This window comes from Leptidea sinapis, chromosome 8 (genome assembly GCF_905404315.1).
Source record: "Leptidea sinapis chromosome 8, ilLepSina1.1, whole genome shotgun sequence".
NCBI classification, from domain to species: domain Eukaryota; kingdom Metazoa; phylum Arthropoda; class Insecta; order Lepidoptera; family Pieridae; genus Leptidea; species Leptidea sinapis.
In genome coordinates this window covers 6198211-6216330 of record NC_066272.1, presented here as the reverse complement: position 1 = coordinate 6216330, position 18120 = coordinate 6198211, and the positions used below count along the sequence as shown (strand labels likewise).

The 18120-nt window shown below is 34.7% G+C and overlaps 1 protein-coding gene across 1 annotated transcript in view; it reads left to right on the top strand.

Moving 5' to 3' along the window:
• Window positions 1–18120, top strand: part of LOC126965789 (lachesin-like) — a 126351-nt gene that overhangs the window by 27882 nt on the left and 80349 nt on the right. Inside the window, exon 2 of the mRNA XM_050809557.1 lies at window positions 4340–4606. Coding sequence (XP_050665514.1) covers window positions 4495–4606 — 112 coding nt within the window. The 5' untranslated portion in view covers window positions 4340–4494. The remainder of the gene's footprint in view (window positions 1–4339; window positions 4607–18120) is intronic.

Below are 18120 nucleotides of genomic sequence, written 5' to 3'. Positions count from 1 at the left end.
GGAACGGGATAAAGTTCTGAAATTATCCATTATTTTTGTTTATTTGTCATTAATTTATTCACTAATTGCTTTGTATAGCTGTTGGAAACCGCGACATTATCCCAGCGGATCATCTCAAGGGAGAGCCGCTTGCGCCTCTGTCCCCAAGAGAAGGTCGCCTCCGATGAAGTCTTACAGGTCACATGCCCATATCCAACCTCCTGTGGTGTTTAGAGGGCAGGCACTTAGGATTGATGTGAGTCCTACAAAACCAACGCAGCCAGCTGTGTTGGTGTGCATGAGCATCCACCACCTCCCTTCCATCGTCATCCCGTAGGGTAGCCCTTTCTCCTTTGCTTGGGCGCAATAAAACTCATTCAATTCAGTCTCCTACCAGAATTTGGCGAGTCGACATTTCCTGAGGATGCCTCATGTTGAGGCGAAACACGTATCGAATTGGTTGTATACAAATATTAGCGGAATTTACACACAAGTTAACTCAAAAAAAAACATTTGGATAATTCGTAAGTCAAGCTAATTTAATTCCAGAAAATGAATAATTTTCCGCTCGAAAAATATGTAGAGCTGGAAAACTATTGCATTATAAGTTACCATTGTAAATTTTTGGAATGGAAGAATTTTCACGAATATTCAATTTAATTGGTTACTTTATTAAAAGAAATTTTCCGGTTTATTTGGTTATGTTCATATTAAATTTCGACATAATTAACCATGAGAATTGAATATCGACCAGTACACTTTATACTGTTGGTTCACTCAGGTTACATTTTTGAAATAGTCGCTACACGTCTGCACTCACTGACCTCTACATATGTCTACTGTGCCTCTACTATATACCACTGGACTGGCGGCTGTCAATGTGCTTTTGTGTCTGTTTGATATTCATTCAGAGAGTCTGCTGTACTAAAACTAGTGATGACAACCTCAGCTAAACAAACATCGATAGGAAAACAATTGTGAACTTTATTACGTTGATTCCTAAAGAATAAATAACACAAAAAATTACCGAAATTAATTCAAAATAGAATAATATAGCAAGAGAACGGGACTAACTCTAGGAAGTGGAAGTGGGCGGGCCATATTTGTCGTAGGTCCGATGGAAGGTGGGGTAAAAAGTTGGTGGAGTGGAGACCACGAAAGGGGTACAGGAATGTTGGGAGACAGCCAGCAAGATGGACGGACGATTTGATGCGAGCGGCTGGGATGGACTGGATGCGGAAAACTCTGGACCGCACAAAATGGTCTAAAATGGAAGAGACCTTTACTCAGCATTGGGTAGATCAAGGTTGAAGAAGAAGAAGAAGCAATAATACTTCAGAGTACTATACGCTTCGCTCAGTTATAAATAACACGAAAAACGAACGAAATAAATTCAAAATGCAAAAATACTTCTAAGTATTGTACGTTCCTTCGCAGCCATTTGTATTCTACGTCAAAATTAGTTCTCTGGACGCTCACAAGTGGCGGTTCAAATAGGCACAAAAAATTTCTGTCAAACATATGGAACAGTCTGTCCAGTGGTATTTATACAGGTTAGTGTCTGCACTATATAAGTGGAGTCAAGATGTCATAAATGAGAGCGTTATGTATGTATGTACAGTTTGGTCTCCGGAGTCGCACGTACGATAGTGTTACTGTCACCTGTCACACACAAGCAGTGCACGCTTCCACCGACGCGACGTGCGACTAAAAGCTGGTTGAGATTGTTAAAAGTAAATAAAATATTTGGAACATTTGGTGTCACGTTGTTTTTCCGCAACGAACTCCTAAACTACTGAACCGATTTTAAGAAATTTTTGAGCGCTTTGTGCAGTTTGTTCCAATATGAGAGATAGGATAGCTTAAATTTTGAATCGTGACCCTTCATCATCAGCCGGAAGACGTTCACTGCTGGACAAAGGCCTCCCCTAAAGATTTCCACGACGATCGGTTGTGACCCTAAATATGTAGTATTCTTAATTTTATTTTTGTTTGAATAACTCTGAGATAAATTTTTGACGCACAGTTTGACAGTTCTGCTGTGACATTATTTCATTACAATAACAAGACTTCTACAAAACTTAAAACTAAAATGTAACAATTATCAAATCTGGTTTCAAGTTTCAATCAGCTAAGGTCCAAAATCATCTGGCAATGTTGCTTCATAAAGTCGCCTAACTTATTATTTAACGGAAGTGTTAATACATGTTATTTTGAATTGGATACTTACATTTTTTTATAGTAATATATACAGTAATTACTAGCTGACCCGACAGACGTTGTTCTGCATAAAATACAGTTTTTAACGAATTTATCAATTATATTACATAACATCAAGAATTATCTCGTTAAATATGCTCCCTGTTGCTATAGTGAAATTGCTTAAATTCTCTTATAGAAGATATGTCCATACAAAACAAATATTGGAAATAAAAATAATTAGGTGATGCGATTACGTGAACGAAGAATTGTGAGATATGCCATAGTGAAAGTATAGAGAAGACTGGAAAAGCTAAAACGATAAAAAATATTTATAAGAATCTAATAAATAAAGTGATATAAAAAAAACATTATTGAAGTTATTTTTAACGAATTCAAATAAGAGTCAAAACATCTGTTTTTCTTTTTTCTTTTATGACAGTAAGGGACGAGACGAGCAGGACGTTCAGCTTATGGTAATTGATACACCCTGCCATTACAATGCAATGCCGCTCAAGATTATTGAAAAACCCAAAAATTCTGAGCGGCACTACAACTGCGCTCGACACCTTGAGACATAAGGTATCAAGTCTCATTTATACACATTACACATTACAAATAGGCACCGTTGTTGTATAATCTAGCCAGCTTCCTGTGCAAAAGAGCATCCTACTCCATATGGCAGATGACAGAATTTAATTTAAATAAGCGTACTTGAGCGTACAAAAGTAAAAACTGAATATACTTTAAACGCTCATGTCGTGTAACTGCAATAGTAAAAATATGATGAAGTATCAAAGAGCAAGCGGAATGAAACAAAACGCTTGAAACAATATAACGACAGAATAGCAATCATTATGTTCTATCTCGGTTTGTTCACGCCGTGCGCGGGAACAAACATAATAAAAAACTTTGTACATAAACTTATGTATACACATCGTATGTGCTGTGACAAGCTGCAGCTCATTGCACCTGTTACAGTGTTTATTATGAATAAACGAAGCTTAGGCAACAATCTACTTCGCTGTTTATTTTCCACTCTACGCTGCGAAAACTTTTCCGACGCGTTTTATGTTACGGATTTAACAAGAGTTTTAGTTCCATCAATGTTTTTGAACTGATTAGTGTGATTAACGTTGTTTAAATTTGATTTTGCAGAGAGGTAACACTGAGGAATAGACCTTTTATAAAACATAACATGATTTTCATAGTGGTGGACTACTATATAGTAGATGAAGGTAGTTTGAACACAAGTTTATCAAGCGAACGTGGGTTGAAGTGTTTGAAGAAGTAGACTAAGATATTATATTATACATGGATTAGATTCTTCAATATTAAATATTTTTATTTTTATTTTATTTAAAATAGAATTACACAAATTAAATTTGAAAACCAAAATTTATGAACAATGCGGGACTTGAAACCGCAACCTCTCGCGTTCCTTGCGAGCGCTCTTAGTGCCAACTTAGCCAACCGTTGGAGTGACGTATCGTTTAAATCTTGTCTATATTGTTCAACTCTCAGGTTGAGGCTTCATTTACAGGATCTATTTTACTTGCTCAACCCTAATATTTGCATATTAGGAAATTTACTTGAGATGTCGCCCATGATTTCAAATGTAAACATATTGTTATTTTCTTAAATTGATAGCCTTCACCTTAATAATTATTTCACGTTTATTACACAAATTAAATTTGAAAAACAAGCCACAGCCTGAAAGTTGAACAAAGACATATTAAGATTTATGAAAATTACGTCACTCGAACAGTTGGCTCATTGGAATAGGGCTCGCACGGAACGCAAGAGGTCGCGGGTTCGAGTTCCGCATTGTTCATAAATTTTGTTTTTAAATGTACTTTGTGCAATAAACCAATTTCGATTTACACAAATTAAATTTGAAAAGAAATCGTGTAAGTAATCCCAGAAATGAAAATTATAACAATTATTTTAAAATACTATTTTAAATAGCATCAGAGCTGTATTTATTGAAATTAATTTGAAAGCTTAATCTTCACTATCAACAATATTCGAAAAAGCGTCATAATGATATCGTCCATAAAAATATCAATTCAAATAAAGCCTCAATCTTACATATTATAGTCTTCAAATCCATCAGCTGATCAGGCAATAAAAAACTAATATAATCTTTTCCTTGTTTCAGATACAACGCAAGAATGAAGATAATAACGAAACAATAACTAAAACACAGCTATATCTGCTATGTAAACATAAGCGAGAGAATAAAAATTTAATTTGACGGAGAGTATTACGGTATTAAAAGGAGAGAAATGTGAGACAGAGTGGGTTGGAAATCAAATGTCTGTTGACATTATGACTGTAGAGGCACCGAGGCGAACGCGAGCTGTTGCCATGGAGACGGGAGGGCTGCCTCTGGTTTCAACGTTTGCACTTCTCACAATTATGGCCGGTAAGATTGAAGAATTACGCTCTTTGTTGCAGTGTCACTCTCGTTCGGACTATGATAATTAAAACTTATTTTAATGGTGACGAAAACATTTCGCTGTAGTTTGTATTCAGACAGTTCTTTCAAATGAACAATGGTGTATATTTTGGTGTCTGTATAGAGATAGAAATGATGAAAATTATTTTAAATTTATACGCTGTATAATTCATGAAATCACATTTATAAATGAATTTATAAGCAATATGCCTACACCGTGTCAACTAAAACATTACAAACAATATGTTATGTTTTTAAAGTGATAACCCTCACTTCTAGGATTAATACACAAATAAAATTTGAAAAACAAAATTTTATGAACGATGCGGGATTCGAAGCCACGACCTCCGGCGTTCCGTGCCGGTGCTCTAACCAGTTGGTTACTCGGATGCGGTACTCGGTTAACGGTTAGCTCAACTGAGCTAACCGTTCGAGTATCGCATCGTTCGCAAGATTTTGTTTTTCAAATTTTATTTGTGTAAAACATTATAATGAAATTAGGATCATTTAAATAGTATCGTCTCAACCCAAGAATATATTTTGCTGCACCCTAAAGGTTAAGGTCATAAAAAGGCATAAAACGTTTTTATTTTCTATAAATAAATTCCGCTAGAATACTTTTTCATGTCAATTATATCAATACTACTGCATTGGAAACAAATGGCGCGCTGAGAAGGAGAAGAAACGGCTCAAAAAACTCTCCTAGTATTCATTTATGACCTCTTTAAATAAAAACATTAATTACCTCTTGCTTACCAGCGCTTGAACTCCGGCCATAAGTGTATATTATTGCCTTTAAAGCTGTTTTGTGTATTATGCAGCCTAATATAATTAGTTATACTGACGCAAGAGTTAAAGGAATGATAAATCACTATTTAAGTTAAATTGAGACGATTTTAGTGGAAGTAGGTTTATTAAATTTTCATAAACATCCTCACAACGAACAGTTATAATAACTATTTCTTTTATATTTCCTTTGTACGACTATCTATAGCCACGCTGAGATATAAAAACTATTAATATAAGCAGCATGATCCCATAGCAAAATACCGTACATCATAATGTTGTAATCATAGATTAAGCATTGGTATCCGCTGCGCTCTAACTAGATAACGCAGGCGTACTACTATTATTTTTAAAATTAATTCTGACATTTAACAGAGTAGACGTATATCGATAGGTCCTGTATTTAAAATTTTAAATCAACGAACTTACTGCTATAATTACATTAAAAGTGTTAAGTGCTCAAAGTTAACCATTTAAATAGTGTGGTGATCAGTGTTTTTTGATCAAAGTATCTTGAAAAAGTACTAAAATCAGTGTAAAAACTTCACGGTCCAGTGACGAATTTGGTAGCATTAATAAATAAATGTGGGTACCTATAAAATAATCTGCTAATGCTGCTCAATATTGCTCAAAACTTAATACGCCTCTATTAATTCGTCGCTATAGTAATACGTTCCGCGGCCGGTTGGTAACTACAACGACTAGCTCAACGCGGAACCTGGTTCGAATCTCGCCGCGCGTTGCACATTTTTTTCTTCAATTTATATTTCTTTGGAAATAATTGTGAACGAAATTTGCAATGGTTGCAACTTGTGAAGCGTGCCAAGCACACATTAGTGTGACGATGAAACGCATAAAATGTATCAATTGTAACCACATATACCACTCTGAATGTGTACGATTTACTGGCGACTCAACATCCGCACGAACGCAGTGGAAGTGCCCTAAATGCGTGGCAAATGAGCGAAAAGGTGGAGATAACAGTAACACACCAGTACGAGTAGAAAAAATAAACAAAACTGCGCGAACTGTAGCCGCCAATTCCGACATCGCAGTGTCTGTATGCGATGTCCCTGCAGCCACGATAGATAAGAATGCAAACCTAATAATTAATCGTTTGGAAAACATTCTAGACGCCAAGCTGCAGTCGATTAAATATGAAATTGTTGAAGAATTAAAAGCTATCTTCACCGAATTAAAAAATGAAATAGCTTCCTTATCTTCCCAAATGTCTCAGTTGCAGAATTCCTATAGTCAACTTCAGGACGAAAACGACCATCTTAAGAGTGACGTACGTACACTGCAGGAACGTATCAGCGTGTCGGAGGATCAACTATTGGAACTGCGTTCACAGTTTTGTAGACAGCAGCAACAGGCGAGAATGAATAACCTGGAAATTGTAGGGTTGCCACAAACCAGTAGTGAATCGCCTGTCGACTTAGTACTGAAAATTGCTGAATACGCTGGCGTGGTGCTTAACCGTGGGGGTATTGACTTTGCACATCGCGTCCAGCCTCAGAAAGCCATAGCTGGTAGACCTAAACCCATTGTAGCCAAGCGAGCGGACCGTCTTTACAAAGATAAAATACTCTCTTGCCTGAAAAACAAAAAGGGCATCTGCACCAGAGATATAGGCATCGGTGGAACTGAGAAAAAATTTTTCGTAAACGAGCACCTAACCCCTGAAAACAAACAGTTATTAAAAACAACTAAAAATTTAGCAAAGGAGAAAGCGTACAAGTTTGTTTGGGTTAGGAATTGTCACATTTTTTTAAGAAAAAACGAAGAATCGCCGGCCCTTTACATTCGTCTCGAAAAGGATTTAGCCAAGATAAAGTGACTCTGTGCGTTAAACTATTTTTGAGTTATCTTTTTACAGTTAATTTGGTTATTTGTATTTTCTTGTTGCTCAAGATTACTAGCGTTTTTTGTAAAATTCCACAACATAATAAACTCCTACTTAATCACACTCAATACACTAACACTTACATTCATAAATTAACACATACACACTTTATTATCTCTTACACAAAATATATTTCTTTTTTAACTCGCACCCAACTTCACAAATCAGACATTAAACAATATTGTTACCACACCCATTCTACTTTTAAAAGAAACATCAAAATTATTCCGTTTCGAACATCAAGCAAATGTTACCTTAAGTATCCGTACAATTTAGCTTATCTTAACTTACTTACATTACTGTCCATATTATACATATATAATTTTTCTATATTTTGGTACTTATTGCACACGCAAGGGCGCTAATACAATAGAAATACTATACCAAAATGTGCGTGGCTTAGGCACTAAGACAAATGAATTTAGACAAAACATACTTAACCACGATTATGACATAATTTTAATAACAGAATCATGGCTGACTAACGGTATCTATGATAGTGAGATCTGTGACAATAGATATGACATTTTACGTTGTGACCGAAACCAGGGAACATCTACTAAAAAAATGGGAGGGGGAGTCCTACTATGTGCTTCTAAGAAGATGCATGTCCAACATCAACGCGAGTGGGCCTGTCCTGGCGTCGAATCCTTGTGGGCAACTATACCAGCTGAAACTCTCAAAATTTCGGGGAACCGCAACATCCATATCGGATTAGTATATGCACCACCTGACTCACAGTTACCTACAAGACTCGAATCAATCTATTCTCGACTCGCAGAAGTTTTGGCAACCCATCCCAATGACTATTTCATTTTATGTAGCGATTTTAACTTACCAAATGTCACGTGGACTGACTCCGGACAAAATTTTAGATATTTTAGATATTTTTTTTAAATTTTAAATATTTTAGATATTTGTAACCTCTCTGGTTTGAAACAACAAAACACTATCTCGAACAGTAAGCGAAACACCTTAGATCTATTATTTAGCAACATTGACTTTGAAGTTCACCACTGCCTTACTCCCCTCGTTACAGAAGATGTATATCATCCATGTCTAGAATTTAATCTCTCGAACTCACTAATTCGTAATATTCGTCAGAAACCCGTCAATAGGCCCAATTTCTATAATGGGGACTATATCAAAATTAATGAATACTTATCACAAATCAATTGGCACAAATTACTAGTAGCTGATTCAATTAATGAAACAATTATACTTTTTCATTCCATTCTAAACGAAACAATAATTAAATTTATACCAGTTAAAGTTAAACATAAAACTAATTTCCCTGTGTGGTATTCTAAGTCTCTAATTCATATAGTGCAAGAATCATAAATCATATAGTCAAAAGCATAGACAATGGAAAAAAGATAAAAATCCTCGTGATTACGACGAGTTTGTTATGCTCAGGGCTCGCCAAAAACTCGTACAGAGCAGGTGTTACAAAAACTACACTGAGCGTATGCAATGCTTCATTCGTAAAGATCCTAAACTTCTCTTCTCTTATACTAAATCCCTTAGAAACAGCGAACAAGGATACCCCACTAAGCTTACACTTGGTAATAGTACTTACACAGGTGAAACTTCAGTTTGTAATGGATTCAGTCAATACTTTGAGAGCATCTTTGTAAAACCAGCAAACTCGTACGATGAACCAAGTTCTCTAAACTTGAATCATAATGAAACCATTTGCAAAATTACTATAAGTGCATATGAGGTTCGTAAATTGCTTAAAGCTTTAAAAACTAATAAGGGAGCTGGCAGTGATGGAATCCCACCGATTTTTTTAAATAAGTGTGCTAACAATTTAGCCTTACCGCTATCCATAATATTTAATCTCTCCATTAACATCTTCAGTAGTTTCCCTGATGTGTGGAAAGAAGCACTTATATTACCGCTACATAAAAGCGGATCAAGAGCCCAAATAGAGAATTACCGGCCCATATCGATTCTGAACGCAATGAGTAAGTTATTCGAAACAGTTTTCTATAGATACATATGCCCCATTATAACTAGATCTATTCCCTACGAGCAGCACGGATTTATGAAGAACCGTTCTACCGTTACAAATTTAGCTGTTTTTACGGATTACGTAGTACAGAGCATGGACGAGAAATATCAAGTGGATGTGATCTACACGGATTTCGAAAAAGCATTTGACCGAGTAGATCATGTAATTCTACTGCAAAAACTAAGCGTGCTAGGCGTAAATGGGAGCTTACTTCGGTGGTTTACTTCATACATTAAGAACCGTAAGCAAGCAGTTGTGACGGGTAGTGCTAGAAGTAACTTTGTAATAATACCCTCAGGAGTACCACAGGGGTCCATCCTAGGTCCGCTTTTATATAACGCTTACCTATCTGATATTGGAAGTTGCTTCCACCTTGCACATTATTTAATGTTAGCTGACGACACAAAAATATTTGTCAAAATACGTTCACTTGACGATTGTCATAAACTACAACATGACCTAAATGCATTGACAGAATACTACGCAAGGAACAGAATTATAGTTAATGTTAAAAAGTGCCATCATATTACTCTGACTCGTAAAAAAAATATAATTGAATTTAACTTCAAAATTAATGGCACATGTATACCCAGAGTGACTGCGGTTAGAGACCTGGGTATCCAAATCGATGCTAAGTTTTCAATGAATGAGCACGTTGATAATGTAGCAAATAGAGCTTTCAAATAACTATGTTTCTTAAAACGAGTGACCTGTTCCTTCAGTAATCTGGAATGTATAAAGGCACTTTACTTTGCGTACGTCCGGAGTATTCTTGAATACGCATGTAATGTCTGGACACCCCAATATATTATACATATCGAAAGGCTTGAAACCATACAGAAACAGTTTATTAAATACTTAACTTTTAAAGATTTTAAAGAATTCAACAGTTATGAGGAAGCGTGTTCTCACTATGGTATCGAAACACTGGAACAAAGAAGGAATCAAAGTGACATGTTACTTCTGCAAGCAATTTTGAGTGGCTCCATCGACTGTCCTAGTCTACTGTCAGCCTTTTCATTAAACGCTCAATCTTTAAGATCGCGTCACACGCGCCTTTTACATGTTCCCAAACCTAATACAAATTATGCCCAAAATTCCATAATTCCGCGTCTGTCACGAATTTATAATAAACAGTACGCTGAGTTTGACGTATTTCACTTATCAAAAATTAAGTTAAAAACAGAAATAATAAAACATCTTCGTAAAAAATAATAATAATAGGTAACGCAACACACACATACGCACACACACACACCACACACGCATACACACACCACACACACACACACACACCACACACGCACACACACACACAGACACGCGCGCGCTATTGTAATCTTTTATTTGTTAGTATATATAGTACATTTTTAAGTCTATTCTGTTAATATATGATTTCTTTTTATAATTTAAAATTTATGTAATCCTTAGTGGCTTTATGTAAAACCTAGGTTAATTTTGTAAAAATAATTGTTGTGTACGCTGTTGATTACTTTTAATAAAAAAAATATAAAATATTACAACGCCCAAGTGAGCGTACTTGAGCCAAACTCGAACAGTGTGTGACGTTGACGTGCCACATGTTCTGTTACACTTTGTTAATAATTGAAATTAAAATGCCGGGTTGCGTAATAAAACGAAAAATAAATGTAAGATTAATACTACAAGACAAGAAAAACACTAGAATCACATTTCATCAGTAAATTTTGTATTTTGTTAATTGCAATATAAAATAATAACATAAAGCGTATGTTACAAAATTTGAAAGATGCCATTGAGTGTCAAGATGTCATGCACACAAGGATCTAATAGTTGCCGTAGTAAGAAAAGGTCTTGTTCTTAGGTAGTGCCATATCTAGTTGGAGCGCAGCAGAGACCAATCCTTAATCAAAGTCTGTAATAATAATTGAAATGCCTTACTGTCAGAAGTATACTATGCCGTATTTTTATGTGTTGTGTTTGTAAGCACCAAAATTTTAATTGATTTTTTATAACCATGCATGCTTGAAGTGTTTAAAAAAAAACAAAAACATTACAACTGTCATCGGGAAATATTCAATTCAATAGTTTGTTGAGCAGGACATGTCTCGTTAACATGTATCTGTCGCTATTTACAGCATTTTCATTCATTATATTTTTGTCGCATTTTAGCAGTGGGAGGCTCCTTTGCACAGGATGCCGGCTAGATTATGGGTACCACAACGGCGCCAATTTCTGCCGTGAAGTAATGTGTAAACATTATTGTGTTTCCGTCTGAAGTGCGCTAGGCGTAGATAAACAACTTGTTATGTTTTTAAGGTGATAACCCTCACTTCTAGGATTAATACACAAATAAAATTTGAAAAACAACAAAATTTTATGAACGATTCGGGACTCGAACCCACGATCTCCGGCGTTCCGTGCCGGTCCTTGACCAACTTAGCTTAGCATTAATAATAAATTTAATAAATTATAAATAATATTAAAATTTTGTTGTTTTTCAAATTTTATGAAATTACTGTGCATTACTGAGTCTTAACATCTTATGTCTCAAGGTGACAGAATTTTTGGGTTTTTCAAGTATCCTGAGCGACACAGCATTAATAGACAGAACGTATTAATTACCATCAGCATTGCATATTGAAAAGTTTTTCTCTGAATCAGACATAAAACCAGAGAATACTAAAACAAATTGTATTCTCACTGCGTTGCAAGGCTACGGGATAAAGGATAGAAAGGAAATATTGCTGGTCATGATTGGTTCAGCTGAACGTACATCCGAGCACGGTGTAATCGCGGAGTATTCCAGCCAGTGCGATGAAAAGCTTAATATCCTAGCCGGTACCTCTTTACGCCTCTTTGAAAACATTAATTTTCTCTTCCTGCCACCGAATAAATTAATGTGAGTGCTACTAAATCTTCCTTGCGAAGTCACCGGGCAATGTTAATTTTCATCGTCCTATCAAAGTGCGGTTTAATTTAAAAATGGCGGAACGAATTTAATTTTTTAGTTATAAACGTATAATTTATTTATCATAGGCAATTTAAATATTCACTTTTTTATGGTCTATGTCATTTGAGATTTTCCTAACTTTCATTTCTTATTTAATTTTACCTCACTTTTATTTTTTATAAATAACTAGCTGACCCAGCAAACGTTGTGTTGCCATATAAAGTCATAAATAAAAAATATACATTGCCATCTCGCTACCCTATTGCGGATCTGTGGATGTAACAGAATAATATAAAAATCGAGATAAAAAATAGGTGTCTATTGTAGACGGGTGAAAATTTGAAGTTGTATGTATTTTTTAAAGTTGTATCATAAAAAAATAAAAAATAAATAATTTATCTAAAAATTGAAAAAAATATTTGGGGTGGACTACGCTTAACCGGTCGGAGAATCGGTCAAGCCGTTTCGGAGGAGTTTAACTACAAACACCGCGACACGAGAATTTTATATATTAGATATATTGCAATCTGTGTAGGACGACATTCATCAATAGGTCATGAGTTTATATCAGGCTTGTGCGATACTTGTGCATTGACAAGTTCGCTTCACTTTTTATTTATTTATTTATTAGCATCGCCATTACAATAATCACTCACTAATTACATTATATATAATTCTAAATAAGTCTAAGTGTTATTGCACTTACAGGCAACGACCACATGCAAGTAAATAATACATCATTTTTGAATTTTAACAACATAATAACTAATACTAAGAAACAATATAATGCAATTAAATAATAAGATACAATGCAATCTATATATATAAAATTGAATTGCTGTTTGTTAGTCTCGATAAAACTCGAGAACGGCTGGACCGATTTGGCTAATTTTGGTCTTGAATTATTTGAGGAAGTCCAGGGAAGGTTTAAAATGTGAAATTGTTCGGAATTAAATTAAAACAACAATTTTGTTTTTCCTTTGATGTGTCCCGCGTTGTCCGATATTTGTTTTGTATGGACATATTTTCTATGAGAGAATTTATTGACGCACGGTTTGACAGTGCTGTGAAACGATTTCATTACAACAACAGGGTGCATATTTTACCAAATAATTCTTGATGATATGAAATATTATTGACAAATTAATAAAAAACATTATTTTATTTATTATATACAGAACAACGTCTGTCGGGTCAACTAGTTTTAAATAAAAACTAAAATAACTTACAAAAATAAACAAAACTAAACTAAACTTTTTACTCACTTGTATCGATTTTGTTTTACTAATTTTAGTAGAACGGGACTAAAGGTAGCCTAAAGTTCTAATACCATATATGTTTTCAGTAAGCCCATTACAAATCCTAGGCATTAAGTTCAACATGCGACGGAGAGTAGACACACACATGATCGAACAAATTGTTGCACTTTAATGAGTGTCTGCGCTGGCTGCAAGACCGACCCAGATTCTTTCACGTATTCGGCACACTTGCCTTTACAAACCCGCACAGAACGGATTCCAAGCTTAATTGAAAACACTTTATATACCTTCCTTATAATAGCATTGTTTTCAAATTTCTCTCTCATTTCCTGAGCTCGCAATATTTCATTATCTACGCGGTTATACGTAGGAACAATAGGTTTATAAACATAATTAGTGGCCAATCATAGCGTTCGCTGCATGGAAATAACGGGCCTGTGGCGAATTTAACGCAATTCTATCAGAATGTAATTATAGACGTCGATCGGCGTGAAATACTGAATAATTGGAATACGTAATCGGATTGAGATCCAGCCAAATTCAAAATGCCCGAAAGTGTTAAATTTTGATTAAAACTTGCTCGTCCATTAAAATGTAACTAATGCGATGTATTCGTAGTTTTGAGGAAAGCTCGCATTATAATGCAGGGCAAAATCATTTCAAAACCTGAATTGATTGAATTCATTAAGAACCACTTAATATTGACCTAAAGCCATATTACAACGACGGGAGGGTTCCAAGCACAGAATTCCTGCTAGATGGAAATCACGGTGATGCCTTTACCTACCTGCAATAGCATGCTATCGCGTTTTGTGTTTGTTGAGTAAGAACGTTTTAATGTACAAATAAAGAAACATTCTAAAACCCTAATTTGCTGGTATATTCATTAAGTTTATATCCACATACAAAGAACCGCAGCAAACTTTAGCAAACTATAAACTTAGATATTTATAGAGGGTATTTATTGCCTCTTCTCCCTCGACTTAATTCTAGCCTACGATCAGGCTTGCAGTACAGAAATTTGAGGTCTTCAAGCTGTGGACTGAGCTTCCTTGTGCGGTGATTCCGGGACGATACGACATGGGTACATTCAAAAAAAGCGTGAACACCTTCCTTAAGAGCTGGCAACGCTCTCGTGATTCCTCTGGTGTTGCAAGGGAATGTTAGCTTCGGTGATCATTTAACACAAGGTGACCCGCTTGTTTATCCTCCTTTACCAAAAAAAAAACCAAACCGATAGTCACGGGGAGTAGTTTCACCACTTACATCAGCTTCTACCACTTGCTAGTCTTAGTCTTAGTTAAAAACTTGCGTTAGATTCAGTATTAAGTCCAACACTTTTGCAACAAAACCACAAACGAATGGATGTAAAATGAATTTTAAACGATTTTACGGCGTTTGACAACTAACCAAGCGGCCAGTATTCAATAAATAACACACTCAAAAGTTAGCTATGATAAAAATATTTTTTAAATTCTATTTGGTACACTGAGCTTAAATATTATGACAGATATAAAAAGAGCGTTGTTTGAATTTTGATAGTTTTTAAAGTAAAACATTCATTTTTGTAGAAGGGAGAGGTAATCACAATTTGGGCAGCGTTACTCCTTCACAATTCACAATAAGTAATGCACACTCGAACTTAGCGCTCTGGCTTATATAGGGCACGACCGTCTATCGTGATGATGGTACCAACAGTTAGTTGGCACTGCTGTAGTGCCAATTAACTTACACGAATCAAGTTAACTAAAGATCTAAATATTTTATGCTATTATAGTTATTTCTAATCATAGTGATAATTATATTAAATAGTATTTAAATATGAACAGTAGATGTAATTATTAATTGGGATATCCGGACATCAAACTGACATTTGTATGTTGCAGTAGTATGTACTGATCATCTCCATTACTTTAAGGTTTAAATAAATTTATTCTCATTAAGACCTATTGTCACTTACATGAGAAATTAACATTTTAACAATTAAAGTAGGTACTTACAAACAAAGATTTTGGTAGGTACAGAATGCAATACAATGTTAGTCCAATAGATAAGACATAAACGTCCCAAATATTATGTTATTGAAACGTTTCATAATTGTTGAGTATAAGCCTTTGAAGAAGGGACCCCTTTTAAAAGAAGTCAATGTTTTGGTATTTCTTATTTCTGAGGGCAGGTTAATATATATCTGAACTCCTTCAAAGGTTATTGTCTGTTTTCCATAATTAATTCTCACCATTGGCAGCTCAATATGACCAGCTCTGGGTGTAACAATTCTGGTTAAATTCTTTTTTTAAAGAAGTAAGTATGTGTTAGTGTGATTTTTTTTTTATTTAAAACCTTGTAAATGAGTTAGCATGTCGTGTGTGTTTATAATTGTCTGATGGTCATAATTTTTGTTTCTGTATAGATTATTTCTGTTGAAGTAAAGTAGGGATAATGAAACAGTAGCTTAACTATTTTATTTTAAGAAGTCTATTAGACAAAAGTTTGAAATGGTTCGTTTAATAATATTAATTAGTGTTACCATTCTGACACATCCAATCTCGTCGTAATAGACTTCCAAGATTTCCTCATCGGATCTCCGAAAGTTATTAGTAACTGAGATATTTTGTGCTATGTTTTGGAGAATATATGGGTCACGATAGCTCGCATTTGATCCAATTAAGATCCCAGCGGTCGGTTAAGTTACGTTCTAATAAGGACTCGATATTAATATAAATAAAATGTTATAACATCAAAGTGTAGTTAATGTAGTTGGAGTTGTTAGTTAGATATCAATGAAATCCATTAGGCGGTGAACCGGAAACTCATTAAGTGGCACTCAGTTGACATAATTTTAATATACTCTTCATTTCGTGCGATGAAATAAATTCATATTATCGATTAATCATCAGTGATTCGGTTTGTAAGTGATATGACTCATTTGCTTTTAGAATTAATTTAATAATTACAAAATGGCCGATGGAAAACAATCTAAATATTGATCACGAAATTTTGATTTACTATTGTACTGACGTTGAAGTTTGGTATCTTCCAAACGTTTAAAATATCGAGATAAAATGTTGGTACGTGCGAAATTTCAAAATTATTAATGATGATTGCCTCAGGTAGTCATTACCACCAACTTAAAAATTAATTATTACTTTTTGTTACTTTGTTTTATCGTAAATATATGTTTATAGTGGGCATATTATAAGTTAAATATAACATATTAATTTTTAAGTTTAAAACCTACAGTTTATTGTTAAGGAAAAATCAAGTGCACACAATACTAACATTTCCATTCATCTAGTCAGGAGATAAGTTCTGCTACAAATAAAAATACATGTTTATTTTGTTTTATCTTCATAAAACTTCGCAAATTCGTAAAAAAAAAGAATTCTGTTCATAAAACTATCTTTGGCTTTAATACAAGACTTTAATCTGTCGGGCCACGAATCAATGGATTTATGCACTATTTCAATGGAGAATTTAGTCATTCGAATTTGGCGTGTCCCTTAGAGCAAGCTTTATCTAGACCGGCCGAAAACCGTCGATAGTTTATAATGATGGAGTTCAGATCTACGCTAGACGAGGACCATTTAATATGTAGCTCAAATAATATGTAAAATGGCGGAAAATTGTAGAAGTTTATAGTAACAGTAGTATTTAACAAGTAGTTGAATTCGCAACTAAAGGTTTTATCGCAATAAAATGTTTAATATGAGAATAATCGTGCCATAAACAGAGGCGTCTGCTAATTCAATTATCAGCGAGTTGTCATATTGAAACATGCAGGGCAAGCCTGACAGCCATTAAGTTGGCATAGCGACATCCCAATCTGCACGGAGGAGCGCCAAGAAAGGGAAGTTCTTGTATACCTTTAAACTAACAAATCTTGTATGTATATCTGAATCTTGGAAACGGCTCCTACGATTTCAATGAAATTTAGTATACAGGAAGTTTCGGGGGCGAGAAATCGATCTAGCTAGGTGGTCTAGCTAGCTTTCAATTTTAAAAAATCTAGCTTTATCCGTGTTTTAATGAGAAACAGCTACAATAAAAGTAGAATACAAAGGTAAATTTCGCCACTATATACAAGACTATGATAAGTCAGATGGGACATTGGGTGATCCGGAATGCAGAAGATCCTGGATGGACCCTTCGAATCCAGATGTCCTATTGGTTTTTTTTGTTCAAGTTATGTACATTCATAAAAATCCGAGCAAGGCTTGGTCGTCCGGATATTATATAATTATGATATTATAAAATTACGTATTATATATTTAAAAAAAACCTTCATTTGAGTTCGTTAATGTCTGTCATAAACAATGCTGAATAATTGTGAATGGTATCTAGACTAATTTTGTTCAGTTAAGATTACTTATCTCCAAAGTATTCAGAACTTTTTGGTAAATTGCTTTTGAATTATACACTGCCAGATTGTTCTTTGTTTTTCTTGTAATAATTGCTTTTTCATTCGTTTCGGAAGGTATTCCTAAATGTTAGCAAGTTTTCTTAAAATATTATTTGCTTTTGAATTTATTGTAATGGCATCAAAGTATAATACTGTCTTCTTTTGTTGACTAGTTACAGATT